Genomic DNA, 15,454 nt, shown 5'->3' with positions numbered 1-15,454 from the left:
TCAATTATCTGTACTATTAATGCTTAAATGTGTAAACAAATAAAAATATTACATACTGTATATAATTACTACACAAACTTTATGTTGCTACACACATAAACATGCCTGATACAAACCCACAGAAACAAGGAAATGAAGTTAAGCTACATGCTCTACTCTTCCATGCACAAGTTTATCACACCTCAGCATTGCCAGAACTTCTAGACACCACAGAACAAGGCTTAACTCTGCCCCCATTTCACCCTTCTGCACACACACCTTTACCAGATTATATTTTTTTCATCAGTAGTGGTTGTGAACATTTGGTGTTGTAGTTGGTTGTTTTGGGAGGTGGCAGTTTGATGATGATTTTGTACAGAAGGGAGGTTACAAGGGATGATGGAAGGCTGGCATCCCTAAGAAAGCAGAGTTACAGCAGCTCTCTAGATATTTCCCAGTATTGTGCAAGCTTCTAAGAAATACTTATCTTCAGATTCACATCTTCTGAGGACTGATGGCAAATTTTCAAAATGGAGCGTAGTTTGCCCCCAAATACATACATTTAACAAAAGTGTTCAGTTAGTCACATACTTCCACCTGAAATGGGTGGATCTTCATTCTGTACATAAATTAAACTTTACTTTGAATTAATTAATTCATGCTCTTGAACACCCTGATATCAACAGCTAAAAAGAGATGCATGGCTGCATACGTTTGTACATCTTGCAGCTAATTCAGAGTTTCAAAACCAACATGCAGTACTAAGTACTAAATGTATTGGGTTTTTGAGGTTTTTTTGTCACACCCTGGTGGACCTAGAGTCCAGAAATCAATAAATGATTAAATGAATGAACTGTTTATTTTGTTCATCATATATCATGTAACTCTTATTTGTTTACAATAGCTTTTACAGCAAATAGCCCTTATATACAATTAATTTATTTCTCAGTGACCAATTCTACCACCTTTAATGGTTAATATAAAATCTTAAGAAATTTTACACATTTGTTTTTTAGTTTAATATGTTCAAATAACTTAAAGAACTTTTACAACCAATTTGGCTAAATATGCTAAGAGGCATTTACAATACAAATACGTAGCGTGTATTCTCAACTTTGCTCTTTGTAGCAGGGAGTTATTCATTGAAATACCCTTTGTTATTGTCAATATTGTTACAAACAAATATAATTTAAAATTATACCAAATCTAACAATGTTTTATTGCATAATCTTTGTAATTTCATAAGCAATTAAAAATTCAGTAAATGAACTTTAACACCAGTTTAATAAGTCATCAGCTAAATAAAAATAAGTATGATTATTCCTATTTTACAGGTGGTAAAACTGAGAGACAGAGATGTTAAGAGATTTGTCCAAGGTCAGAGAGTAAGTCACAGTCTGAATTGGACTTCCAGTTTTGTGTTCTACCTGTAATATAACACTTCTTCCCTCTGATTAGTAGGTATTAAAAATACTCTTGATGTATTACCTGTCCTTATACACCCAACAGGAAAGCTTGTCACGCGGTGTAGGAGGTTGACCTTTAAAGTCTGTAATTTTTTTCCATCTATAGGTTCCATTTCTTGTTCGCAAATTAACATAATACAGCTTAAAAGAAAAATTATAATATTTTAAGTATAAAATAAATGATTTTGAAGAATCGAGCACAAATCAGCAATAGATGTGATTACAAAAAGCAAAAGAACAATAATTTTCTTATATAAAAAAAAGAAATCTGAGTGCAATTGACAAATTATAATGCTTATGATAGTAAGAGATTAGTTCACTGACTAATCACAACTAAAATTCAGGAAGAAGCAGCAAAATCTCCCCCTCTCAGTTTTGATAATGCCCTTTGGGTGAAATCCTGGCCCTGCTGAAGTCAGTAAGAATTTTGCCATTGACTTCAATGGCACCATTATTTCACATGTTAGTCTCAGTCTAATGCTCTGTCCATTGATTATAAATTCAGTGTACACAGAACCTAACTAGGTGCAGAAGTGCTGCAGATTAGTTGAACTATCAAACTCATTTCACTTGTTTTCTAATCTACACTGAAATTCTGGTTTCCATTACATTAATCCACTGAATAACCTATTTTCCCCATTTCATTCCTTATTAGTATTTAATTATCTACAATCAACAGAGAAACTAGCAGTCATATGTTAATGTTAACTAGTTATTATCTGACTATCCTAGAAATGCAATGCCACTTGCCCACTAAAGAGCAAAGAAAAAGCAACAAATGTGAGGTAAGTCTAATTATGTTTGCAAATGTATTTTTCTCACAGAAATACAATTAATTTTGGAAATACTAGCAAACTTGAGAAATCAAAATAAAAAACAAAACATACTGGGCATTATCTTGCAGTCTTAACCCAGCCAAATCTGCCAGTGCAGTCAATAGGAGATGTACTGATGCAGAGGGACTAAAGAATCAGATCTACAATTTAAAGTATTTTAAAGTGCACCTTTTCTAAAATAAAACCAAAATCTCACCCTTAGATTTTTCCCTCTAGTTAAATGCAAGGTTAAATGCTTTGTTAAATGAAGTTCTGCATTAGTAGTCATTCGATTAAAATACACTCCAGAATTAAAAGATTACAATACCCGATTACTGTATCCTTTATCATCAAATCCGCCAAATATATACAGCTTCCCATTAATGCAAGCTCCACAACTTCCTGACATAGAAGTAGGTAGCTCTCCTTCCATTAGGTGCATTGTCCTGGCATTTAGTAAATATATTAAAATCTCATAATTTTGCTCCCAAACAAACCAAAATACATCAAAAGCAAAGTAGTACTAGTAGGAGATACAACAGGATGGGAACACACAGTTGCTCTGGGAGAAGGGCACATTAGCAGTCTGGTCAGCACTATCAGGTGTGCTCATTGAAGACAGAATCTTTTTTGAGACTTTTTGCTGTTAGCTCTAGCAAGTCTCTACTGAGCATGTGCAAACTACAATTTTTCAAATGCTTATAAATTGGCCAAACTTGGGTGGATGTTATGGCAAAAGCCATCCCCTGCCAAATTTCAAGTCCCTGTACCAAAGCATGGAGCATTTCAAAGATAAGGGCTCAATAACTTTTTAACTTGGGCAAAACTGCATATTGTTCCCTAGCCTCATTCTTAAACAGCCATTTTGGCTGAAATTTAAAATATGATATTATATCGCAGACACCCAGCATGGAAAATTTCAGCCCACATGGCTAAAGTTTGGCAAAATTATATGCAACTAAAAACAGGGTCTGATAATGGGAAGTATCAGGCAATCTTAATAATTGGTATCGCTACTAGACCCACCTCCCCAAAATGCGTAAATACAATTTGATGTAAAACTTAAATATTATATTGCTAATGATGTGTAAGATTTTAATCTGATTTAAATGTTTAAAATACATTATCTATGCAAACATATTTCTGATATGATTAAGTAATAACAACAAAAAGAAAGTAATCCTAAATGGATCAAGCACTCTAATCTTGTTGTATTAATATTCATTTGAACATAAAAGTTCATTTAGCCAGTATAAATACATAAGTGGCTCTTTACATTTAACAAGTCATAAACTATGTTTAAAAAGTTAACACTGGAAACATCCCATTGAAAAAAATGACTGTGCTTACATAGGTATATTCTTATCTGAAGACGTTATTCCAAAATATACATCAGATATTAAATGTTTACACTAAATGAATGCAGGCTATTTAAGCAGCCAAGAGACATGAAACAGACCTCATTTATGTATCTGAAATAATTTTTACCATAGGTAATAATACTCAGGTCTAAATAGCACATTTTGCAAATTCATTAAATATAAATAAAATGGCTTACCATAACCCACTATCAATTTCATAGAGCCAAAGCTCATCATTAGGCAAATACACTTCATTTTCTTCAATTGACTAAAAGAAAACAAATATGCAAAATATTTAATCAGTTATGTATTATACGTCATTACAATTCAAAAATCATCAAAATACATGCTAGTTAGGAACATTTCACAACTTTTAATGAGACAATTCACGAAGATTGCATACAATTTTTATACTCAATGTGTGCTCCCTGATAATTTTAACTGGAACAGCTCAATAGCTCTAATATTTTATATTTAACACTGTAAGTTCAAAACAGGTTTTTATTTTTATTTTTGAAGCATTATAAAAAATAAAGCATATACACCTCTACCCCGATATAATGCTGTCCTCGGGAGCCAAAAAATCTTACTACGTTATAGGTGAAACTGCATTATATTGAACTTGCTTTTATCCGCCAGAGCACACAGCCCCGCCCCTCCAGAGCACTGCTTTGCCGCGTTATATCCAAATTCGTGTTATATCGGGTCGCGTTATATCAGGGTAGAGGTGTATGCAGAATGGTGTCCCTATGCAATAGTTTTATTAATTGCTTAATACCAGTTCTACTCACTCACTTTCACGTGGATAGACTGGGAAAAAAGCAAGTTTGGCTTTGCAGTAAATGAGAGAGAGGGAGAGGAGTAGTTCCATATTCAACTAGCAATATCAGTTTAACGCACAGTGACCATCTTGCAGGAAATGTAAAAAGCTGTAGCAACTCAGAAAAATGATTAAGTGCAGTCAAGAAATATAGTAATTATGACTAAAAGCCAGTACATTTTGGATTGTAGTTGCAACATGAAGCAAAGCACAGTACAACCAGTACAAGAAACCACCCTTAGGCAAGCTTCTTTTTTAAGAGACTACCCCAAAGTATCTCCAAAATAGAGTAAAAAGTGACAGAGTCCTATAGCACCTTATAGATTAACAGACGTATTGGAGAATAAGCTTTCGTGGGTGAATACCCACTTTGTCAGATGCATGTAGTGGAAGTTTCCAGAGGCAGGTATAAATATGCAGGCAAGAATCAGTCTAGAGAACAGAATAGAGAACAGCTATCTGCTCTTATTATAATATTACTGATTAGTAAGTGTAATTAAATAACTGATCTTTCCTGGTCCCTTGAGTGGTTACTTTAACCAGTTTTCATTGTATTGTAATCCTTGCTACCCAAATACACCTATATAACGTTGAAGATGACCCGCAAAGGAATAAATAATTAGGTTTGTACCCTTTTGCTTCTTTCTGATATGGCCTTAAATACTTTTTTAAAGGTGGTTTTATGTTTTTATTTTCCCCCAATAGCAATTCAGGTCTTGTCTCACCTGTGTTTCCTGAAAGTCTCTATGGATGGCTAGACAACTGGTAAGATGATAGCAGTGAAATCATGAAATGAAACCTTATTAATTGAGAGGGGCTGGGATTTATTTTAAACTGCATTTTTTAAAATACCACTTTCACTCAAATACTTGATTAAAGACTTGAAAGAAAACTTTTTTTTCAAATGGGATTTCAATACCTTGGGCCCTTCAGTTGAGGACCCAGATCTCTCAATCAACATGTTTGTATCCTCCAGTAATGACATATAGCAAATGAGAGACCAGAATTTAACTTTTGGATAAGCAGACAGACCACCAAATTTAAAAAAAAAACACTTAAAAACCTAAGGGCTTCTTTTTATATCATAAAATAAAGAAAGGCACAAGATCACTTTTTGTTTGCTTTGCAAGCCATCTTTAATTGGGAGGATTTTCCAGGCATAATTGAGAAGATCTGATGACAGATCTGAGTGAAAGAGGTTGTGTGTGGTAGTAGGGGGAGAGTGGAAGAAAAGAAGGCGGCAGAGATATAAGATCTTAAGCTATGGAATGCCATAAAGAAGAGGAGAAGCTTAAATTTAATGCCAGAGATAGAAAACCTGGGAAGGTTTTCAAATAGGGGAGAATGGTTGGGAAAGGAAAATTATTTTGGCAACAGTGATTTGAATGAATGGAGGGAAGAGATAGGAAGTCCGAGAGAAGGAGGTTGCAGTATTAAGGTTGGTGATAATTATAATATGAATCAGTGTCTTTACAGTGTAGGCCTGACTTTATATGAGTAACTGGATATGGGTGAGGCCTCATTTCTTGGAAGACAGGATTAGGGAGATTAGCAGGCTGGAAACAGAACATATGCACTAGCTAAAATAAGGGGGAATCATCCAGGGAATCACTTGCAATGGACAAGATAAAATGGATAAGATAAGCATGGAACATAAGATGAGGTAGAGTAAGTCATGCATGGACAATGCATGGGCAGAGCATGCCGCATAGGGACTGGTTCCTACAAAGTGAACAAGACAATTCCAGAATGTCTGTTACAAAGTATAGTAAATGCAATGTAATGTGTAAATGTATATAAAGGAAGAGGTTTGGTGTGTAACCTTTGATATGTGGTATGCACTGTATCCACCCCCTATGCTTAAGTCTGATCAACTCAGAGTGGCTTTGCTGTATGCCAAATAAAGGAACCTGAGTGATGAGACTGGAATCAGACTGAGTTCTTGCGGAACCAAGTGGAAGAGGTCTTGGGGAAACACCAAAAGGCAGTAGGAATTGAGAGCAAGGGAAAAATATATAGGAACATAGCAGAGGAAGAAGCAGAAGGATCTAGAAAAAAGTCTGGATGAAAGGGGAGAAGAGAGAGAAGAATCCCAAAGTCAGTGAACAGAGAATTAAGGTACACAAAATTAGTAAACACCTCTGAAAATGTGTTTTCCCAAGGATATCCAGCCAGCACTGGCAGACGTAGTGTTAAAACTGAGGATTTCCCAGCTGTCTATTCTGTGCTTAGCCCTGTGATAAAGAATTCTTAAACATAAAACTACTGGAATTTGGATATTTACTTAGGCTTGATTATTTAATAGGATATAAATGAAAATACAAAATATTGCTTGTGCTATTTGAAACATGTTACCACCTTGTACAGGCATGGGACTAACAGAAAAGGAGACAGTGGTTCTCCATATTTTGCCATCAATCTTCATTAAAACTTTCAGTAGAATGAACTGCATGCTTGTGTTTGTGTGGGGCATAGATGCTAATGTTTGAAGGTGTGACGCATGGCTGGAAAGGGTTAAGCATCCTGCAAAAAAAATAACTCAAATTCAACCCTTAAGGACATATGGGGAGATAATGTTTGTGTTTTTGTGTATTTACATATATATTGGTAGTGATCAACAATGTAATCAAACAATCCCTGTCTATGCTTACTCTGTTAATTTAGAGATCAAAAGGATATCTTCACATTTAAATGAACTGTAAACATAAGATATTGCTGTATTCATCTCCTAGAAATGTATAGCAAATCATCTGTGAATGGTGGAAAAACAGGCAATTGCCTGATATTAATCTGTGTGGGTAATTACCAGTAATGCTTAGGAAATGGGTCCACTTCAAAGTTCCCATGAATGCCTATTGTTTGCAAAAGGACTTCACGCTGTCAAAGAAGGCCTGAAACTGTATAAAAAATGATTTGGGTCCTGATCCTGTTTATCTCAGAACTGCTTGAGGCTTCATGCAGGGGAAGCCTAAGCCATAAGGACTGAGATCCCAGTCCTGACTGGACGACCCTGAATATAAACATTGGACTACAACCTATGAACTATTTCTGAAAGAACTCTGCATTTACAAAGCTCTCCATCTCTGCTATGAATTTGAATTTCAAGACTGTACTCAAATCTGTACGTATACTGATCTTTTAACCATACTCTCTATCTTCTCTTTTTTAATAAATTTTAGTTTAGTTAATAAGAATTGGCTGTAAGCGTGTATTTGGGTAAGAACTGAAATATTCAATAACCTGGGAGGTAATGTGTCTGATCCTTTGGGATCGGTAGAACTTTTTTATATGCTGAATAAGATTTTCATCAATCTTCATCATATTTGACTTGGGTATCTAGGGGAGGCCTGAGGCTGGGTTACTTTCAGGGAACTGTGTTGCTAGCTTCTGGATAATCAGTAAGATATTACAGAATCTGTTTTGTGCTGGCTTGGTAAATCTAAGTGTTGGAATATCCACCAGTTTTGGGGATTGTCTGCCCCATTCTTTGCAGTTCACCCTAATTGAGTGACCTCAGTTGGCTCCTTTGGGACTTCGGTCACAGAAGGCTATTAAGGATATTTCAGACAAAATTCAGACATGGTTAAATTAGACAGATTCCGGTAACTTCAGTGATATTGCACTTGTTTACACCAGAACTGAATATGGCCCTCTGATGGAAAAATATGGACACATCTTATCACCTTACTACTGACTTGCATTACAATTAATGGATTTTTTTTTGAGGAGGCAAGGAAGAAAGATCTTTACATAAATAACAGTTTTACTTAAAATATCAGGGCCTGTCACTCTGAAGCAGGAACATGAGCTACAGATGGGGAACCCTGGACGGATGGCAAATTATGGCATATAATTCACTGATTCATGTATCACAGATTCATAGATTCCATGGCCAGAAGGGACCACTGTGATCATCGAATCTGACCTTCTATATTACACAGGCCATACAACTTCCCCAAAATAATTCCTAGAGCATATATTTTAGAAAAATATCCAATCTTGGTTTAAAAATTGGCAGGGATGGAGAATCCACCATAAGCCTTGGTAAATTGTTTCAATCGTTAATTACTCTTACTGGTAAAAAATTACTAGGGCTGTCATGTGATAAAAAACATGATTAATCACACAATTAAAAAAATAACTGCGATTTAAAAAAATTAATCACAATTAATCGCATGATTAATCATGCTGTTAATAGAATACCATTTACTTAAATATTTGTGGATGTTTTCTACATTTTCAAATATATTAATTTCAATTATAACACAGAATACAAAGTGTACAGTGCTCACTTTATATTTTTTATTACAAATCTTTGCACTAGAAAAAACAAAAGAAATAGTATTTTTCAATTCACCTAATACAAATAATGTAGTGCAATCTCTTTATCATGAAAGTTGAACTTACAAATGTAGAATTATGTAAAAAAAATAACTGCATTCAAAAATAAAACAATGTAAAACTTTAGAGACTACAAGTCCACTCAGTCCTACTTCTTGTTCAGCCAATCACTCAGACAAACAAGTTTGTTTACATTTGCAGGAGATAATGCTGTCTGCTTCTTGTTTACAATGTCACCTGAAAGTGAGAACAGGCATTGCATAGCATTGTTGAAGTCGACGTCACAAGATATTTACGTGCCAGATGTGCTAAAGATTCTTATGTCCCTTCATGTGTCAACCACCATTCCAGAGGACATGCATCCATGCTGATGACAAATTCTGCTTGATAATAATCCCAAGCAGTGCGGACCGACGCATGTTCATTTTCATCATCTGAGTCAAATGCCACAAACAGAAGGTTGATTTTCTTTGTTGGTGGTTCAGGTTCTTTAGTTTCTGCATCAGAGTGTTGCTCTTTTAAGACTTCTGAAAGTATACTCCACACCTCCTCCCTCAGATTTTGGAAGGCACTTCAGATTCTTAAACCTTGGGTTGAGTGTTGTAGCTATCTTTAGAAATCTGATATTTGAACCTTCTTTGAGTTTTGTCAAATCTGCAGCAAAAGTGTTCTTAAATCAAACAACATATGCTGGGCCATCATTCTAGACTACCATAATACAAAATATATGGCAGAATGCGGGTAAAGCCATGGAGCAGGAGACATACAATTCTCCTCCAAGGAGTTCAGTTACAAATTTAATTAACGCATTTTTTTAAGCAAGCATCATCAGCATGGAAGCATGTCCTCTGGAATGGTGGCCAAAGCATGAAGAAGCATAAGAATGTTTGGCATATCTGGCATGTAAATACCTTGCAATGATGGCAACAAAAGTGCCATGCGAATGCCTTTTCTCACTTTCAGGTGACACTGTAAATAAGAAGAGGGCAGCATTATCTCCCATAAATGTAAACACACTTATTTCTCTTAGCAATTGGCTGAACAAGAAGTAGGACTGAGTGGACTTGTAGGATCTGAAGTTTTACATTGTTTTGTTATTGAGTGCAGTTATGTAACAAAAAAAATCTACATTTGTAAGTTGCACTTTCACGATAGAGACTGCACTACAGTACTTGTATGAGGTGAACTGAAAAATACCATTTCTTTTGTTTGTCATTTTTACAATGCAAATATTTGTAATCAAAAGTAATATAAAGTGAGCACTGTACACTTTGTATTCTGTGTTGTAACTGAAATCATTATATTTGAAAATGTAGAAAAACATCCAAAATATTTAATACATTTCAATTGGTATTCTATTGTTTAACAGTGTGATTAAAACTGTGATTAATTTTTTTAATCTGGTATCCACGATTAAAGAAGGATGTTGATAAATTGGAGAGGGTTCAGAGAAGATCCACAAGAATGATTAAAGGATTAGAAAACATGCCTGATAGTGACAGACTCAAAAAGCTCAATCTGTTTATTTTAACAAAGAGAAGGTTAAGGGGTGATTTGATTACAATCACATGGGGAACAAATATTTAATAATGGGCTCTTCAGTGTAGTAGAGAAAGGTATAATATGATCCAGTGGCTAGAAATTGAATCTAGACAAATTCAGACTGGAAATAAGTGCTGTAATTTTTAGGGCTGTCGATTAATCGCAGTTAACTCATGCAATTAACTCAAAAAAAATCATCGTGATTTAAAAAAATTAATCGCAGTTTTAATTCCAAATTCAAATCCAAGGAACAGGTTTATTTTAGCATAGGCACAGAATGCCAAACCCTAGTGCAGTGGTTTTCAAACTTTTTTTCTGGCGACCCAGTTGAAGAAAATTGTTGATGCCTGCGACCCAATGGAGCTGGGAATGAGGGGTTTGGGTGTGGGAGGGGCTCAGGGCTGGGGCAGAGGGTTGGGGTGTGGGGGTGAGGGCTGCAGGGTGGGGCTGGGAATGAGGGGTCCACCTGCCCCTTGCAGAATGTTCTTTCAATTCTTCTGAGAACTGAATCCCCAACAAGGATCATCCGTCTTCTTTGGATAGTTGTAGAACTCTTTGTGGGAAAGCCTGATTTTCTTACAGGTAGGACCAAGCTGACATCAAGAGATGTGTCCTGTACATCTCTCCATTCCCTTGCACCAGCTGGATTTTGTTTCCAAACAGGACCTGGTATTGAATGGAAACTACTGGCTGTGTGGAATTCTTCCTACTTCTCTTCTCTCTGAGGGCCACGGCCTGACCATCCTTGTCTATTTCCAGCCATGTAGGATGCTTCCATGACCTCTTGCTTCTGGTCGTTACAAACCACCAGGCTGCATCTCGGACTTTCTTTCTGATTTCTTGGTGGCCAGGTCTGTTCTTCCTTGAATCTGGGGTACCAATGTTTCCTGAACCTGATTGTCTAGGAATGCCTCCGCTTCTCAATACTATCTTTATTTGCCCCTCCAATCCTGCAGCATGGCCACCAATTTGCATTTCATAAATAGGAAGTCGCTTCTGGCTTCAGGCAGTAAAGAAAAATGGTACCTCCGTTACAGTTCACCAACACTGTTCATTACTGGCCATCTTGAAATCGCATGTAGAATCAAATCTGAAAGGAAAACCTCTCACAATCTTTCTCTTAACTCCCTCTGAAACTCTCCTATTAGCTACCCTCTGTTCAGGGCTCTTGAGTTTGCCAAGCAAGTGATCAAGTCTCCCTGCTTAGCTCAGTTCAACTCTGCCCCCCACCACCAGGGAGCAATTAACTACTCAGGGCTTGGCTACACTTACAAATTTGCAGCGCTGCAGCAGGGTGTGAAAACACACCCTCTCGAACGCTGCAAATTGCGGCGCTGCAAAGCGCCAGTGTGGTCAAAGCGGCTCCCAGTGCTGTCCGTTATTCCCCACAGGGAGGTGGAGTACGGACAGCGCTGGGAGAGCTGGGCTTTGAAGTGCTAAGTGTAGCCACAGCCTCAGAGACTTCAAACAGCTATGCTGATCAAAGCTCCAAGGGTTAAACCTCATGGCCTTTACCAAGGCACCAACAAACAGATCCATTTCAGCTGCTTACACAGGTACCCATGGCCCAGCTGTGCAGCCCCTACAAAGAGAGCAAACAAAGAACCCACAGCCAGATCAAATGCACAACTCATCAAGTCCTGCTACCTCCAAGCAGATTCCAGAGCTATACCCTCTGAAACTCCTGTTAGCTGCCTCTGATCTGGTGACAGTTAACACCCTGTAAGTCTGGTGTACTAAAGTGTCAGGGTGGTTTATTTATGTCACACTTTCCATGCTTAGTGAACAATCACATTAAGTACCATTGACAGAAAAGGTGGCTGGGGACAGGCGGGTATGACAGGAGTCCCTACTTGGGATCCCCTCCCAAAGCAGCTGCTAAATGTGACTGGGTGGACAGCACATAGGTACAAATGGAAGCATTTTTGCTAAGGAACTCTTCCCTGAGCAGATGGCAAACAGGAAGAGGGCCAGACACGTGTGGGTGTGTGTTTTATTCAGAAAACCACTCCCCACTGGAGAAGATGGGAAATGTGACTAGGGCACAGGGGTGTGTGCGATATTTATCAGGACACCCCGCCGGAGCAGATGGGAAATGTAACTAGGGCACAGGGGTGTGTGTGATCTTTATCAGGACACCCCTCTGGAGCAGATGGGAAATGTGACTAGGGCACAGGGGTGTGTGCAATCTTTATCAGGACACCCCTCTGGAGCAGATGGGAAATGTAACTAGGGCACAGGGGTGTGTGTGATCTTTATCAGGACACCCCTCTGGAGCAGATGGGAAATGTGACTAGGGCACAGGGGTGTGTGCGATATTTATCAGGACACCCCTCTGGAGCAGATGGGAAATGTGACTAGGGCACAGGGGTGTGTGCGATATTTATCAGGACACCCCTCTGGAGCAGATGGGAAATGTAACTAGGGCACAGGGGTGTGTGTGATCTTTATCAGGACACCCCTCTGGAGCAGATGGGAAATGTGACTAGGGCACAGGGGTGTGTGTGATCTTTATCAGGACACCCCTCTGGAGCAGATGGGAAATGTGACTAGGGCACAGGGGTGTGTGCGATCTTTATCAGGACACCCCGCTGGAGCAGATGGGAAATGTGACTAGGGCACAGGGGTGTGTGCGATCTTTATCAGGACACCCCGCTGGAGCAGATGGGAAATGTATCTGGGACGAGAGTGAAGTCCCCACGCTCATCTCCAAGCCTTGGGCTCCCTGGAGGCACCACGCACGCGCCCCTTCACCTCGGCTAAGCGGCCGTTAGGGTCGTTGAGAATCCAGCGCAGCAACACGAGCGTTCGACAGCTGAGATTTGAAACACCCGCTCCCTTCCCGCGCGGCATGTCCCGCCCCACCAATCAGCGACCGAATTGACGTAAAGAACGTGCACGCCCCTCCCCCCCGGCCGTGTGGCGGCAGCAGCCCTGTCACGAGGAACAAGGCTTAACCCGCAGTTAGCAGTAGCTTCTCCGGGGGCAGCGGAGGAACCCGGGTGCTACTAACTGCTGCTCCCGCCCAGCCCAGGATGCCGCGGGGCGCGGCGCGTTGGCCCTGCCGTGTAGTAACAAAGCCCATCCCACCCCGATGCCCCAGGCCGCCTCCTCCCTGCTTACCACGTATCCCCCCCACACATAGAGAAAGTTCCCTTCCACCACGGCGCAGTGGCCGCTCCGTTCCTCGGCCACGCAGAACTGCTGAGACGGAGGAGCACACGCCGCCATCTTACGAAGGGGAGGAAGGCAGGCGGCTACCGCAACGACCGTGCCCCGCCAGCTCCTTCTGGAGCGCCACCTGCTCTCTGCCGCTCGGTCACCCTCAGGCGGACGGGAAGCGGAGAGGGTCCAAACTATGGGGAGTGGCGGAACGAGCCGCGCAGCAGCGCCTCCTTCTCTCCCCCCGCCCCAAATCAGGCGCTCACGTGGGAGGAAGTGAGGGGGGGCTGCGGGATCAGCGAGGGGATTCGGGGCTTGGTACGGGGATCTGTGGCTTAGCTCCCCCCATCTGCTTCTCAAGTGGGCCGCTTACTGGTAGCAGGTGTAGTTTGCACCTCATGTAGAGGGCGCAGGCCCCCCTGCTGTGCTGGTTTCCTCCCCCTTCCGATAAAATAAGAACCGTCTCATACTTTTGCTCTAGCTCGTCATGGGGGACATTATCGCCCCCATCCCAGGGCAGCAGGACCTCGGGCACCCAACATCCAGGCCCGCTGGCTTTGAAATTGAAGAAGTGATCACATGAGGTCGCGAGACATGTGCACCAGCGGCTTGTCTATATTACAAAATTGTATTGTGCTTGAAGGTGATAGTGACTGGCCCACTTAAGATGATGATGACCATGATTTGTCCTAGTCTGAGCTGACATGTAATGTAGACAAATCCCATGGAATAGTAAAATCCTGTGGTGCACAAGATCTGGAAAGAATAATTTCAAACCCTTGGAAATCTTAAAGAGTACATTTGGGGATGCCCCAGCACCTCTGATAAGTTACTTGCATATCATCATAACTGCAGTGGTATAAATACATAGGGCTTGTGTCTTCAAACCAGTAGCAGTATATTTGAAAGGCATTAGTAGTGCTACAATATGAAACTAAAATCACAGGAAATGTTATAACTGTTCTTTAATTACACACCATTTAAATTTTCTCCTCTAGTTTTTGTTATCTTCTATTATTAATTTAATTCACACATTTAGTAGATCACTGTCAGTTATGGGCTTTAGCAGGTTGAAGCTATAAACTTGGAGCTCTACTTTATCCTGCCAAGAATTGAGAGCACTGATTATGCTATTCCAGTAACACAGCTTGTCCTGTTGAATTTATTTTCATCTGTGTTCCCTTCTCTGCAGGTGCTATTTACATTGTTGCACACACAGCAAAAGACTGGGGCCTAGATGAAAGGAAAGGTAATACAGACCCAGTGTTCTCAGAGGAAACCCTAAAACTAACACTCACAAAGGAACAGGAAGGTTGCTACTTGCATAAAGCAGCAAAGAATCCTGTGGCACCTTATAGACTAACAGAAGTTTTGCAGCATGAGCTTTCGTGGGTGAATACCCACTTCTTCGGATGCAAGCATCCGAAGAAGTGGGTATTCACCCACGAAAGCTCATGCTGCAAAACTTCTGTTAGTCTATAAGGTGCCACAGGATTCTTTGCTGCTTCTACAGAACCAGACTAACACGGCTACCCCTCTGATACTTGCATAAAGCAGCCTGAAAACACTTTTGAGGTTTTTACATTGTTTGGTTTCAGGCACTGACTTTCCAAAGTGCCAGGGGGTGCTCTACCCCTGGCTCTGCCCAAGGCCTCTCAGGTACAGAAGAGGAAATGAAGGAGGGAAACTGAAACAATGGCAGGCACAGAACTGTCCAGAGGTTGACAGATTCTTTTGGCACCCCTGCAGTTTCCAGACTGTCACATTTAGAAGGCCAGACTAACTTTTGGACTCTACCCTCCATGAACTCCAAAAAGAGAAATAAATTTAATTCCAACTCTTAGATCATCATTGTGAAAAGACCTGCTGAAATGTTTCACTTATATGACCAAAAAAGATAGTGTAGAACCTACAGGGGAGTGTAAAAACCTCTCAGATGTGTACTGGCTCTAATAAATATTATGTGCC

General features: G+C 39.9%; 1 protein-coding gene across 6 annotated transcripts in view; it reads right to left on the bottom strand.

The window, feature by feature from the left end:
• KLHDC1 (kelch domain containing 1) overlaps positions 1 to 13,725 on the bottom strand; it is a 63,598-nt gene extending 49,873 nt beyond the window's left edge. For 2 of the 6 annotated variants that reach the window (XM_045015088.1, XR_006579051.1), the window contains exons 1-4: positions 13,448 to 13,722; positions 3,819 to 3,889; positions 2,589 to 2,706; positions 1,468 to 1,586 (exon numbers count right to left, since the gene is read on the bottom strand). In XM_045015088.1, the coding sequence (XP_044871023.1) occupies positions 1,468 to 1,586; positions 2,589 to 2,706; positions 3,819 to 3,889; positions 13,448 to 13,555 (416 nt within the window). In that variant the 5' untranslated portion in view covers positions 13,556 to 13,722. Of the gene's footprint in view, positions 1 to 1,467; positions 1,587 to 2,588; positions 2,707 to 3,818; positions 3,890 to 13,078; positions 13,193 to 13,447 lie in introns of those variants that run through there. The other 4 variants (XR_006579052.1, XR_006579053.1, XM_045015090.1 and 1 more) reach the window with 3 other exon arrangements.
• Positions 13,726 to 15,454: the final 1,729 nt, after the last annotated feature.

Source organism: Mauremys mutica, chromosome 4, assembly GCF_020497125.1.
Source record: "Mauremys mutica isolate MM-2020 ecotype Southern chromosome 4, ASM2049712v1, whole genome shotgun sequence".
Classification (NCBI taxonomy): Eukaryota; Metazoa; Chordata; order Testudines; family Geoemydidae; genus Mauremys; species Mauremys mutica.
The sequence above is the reverse complement of the archived record's forward strand: the minus strand, read 5'-3'. Positions and strand labels throughout refer to the sequence as shown.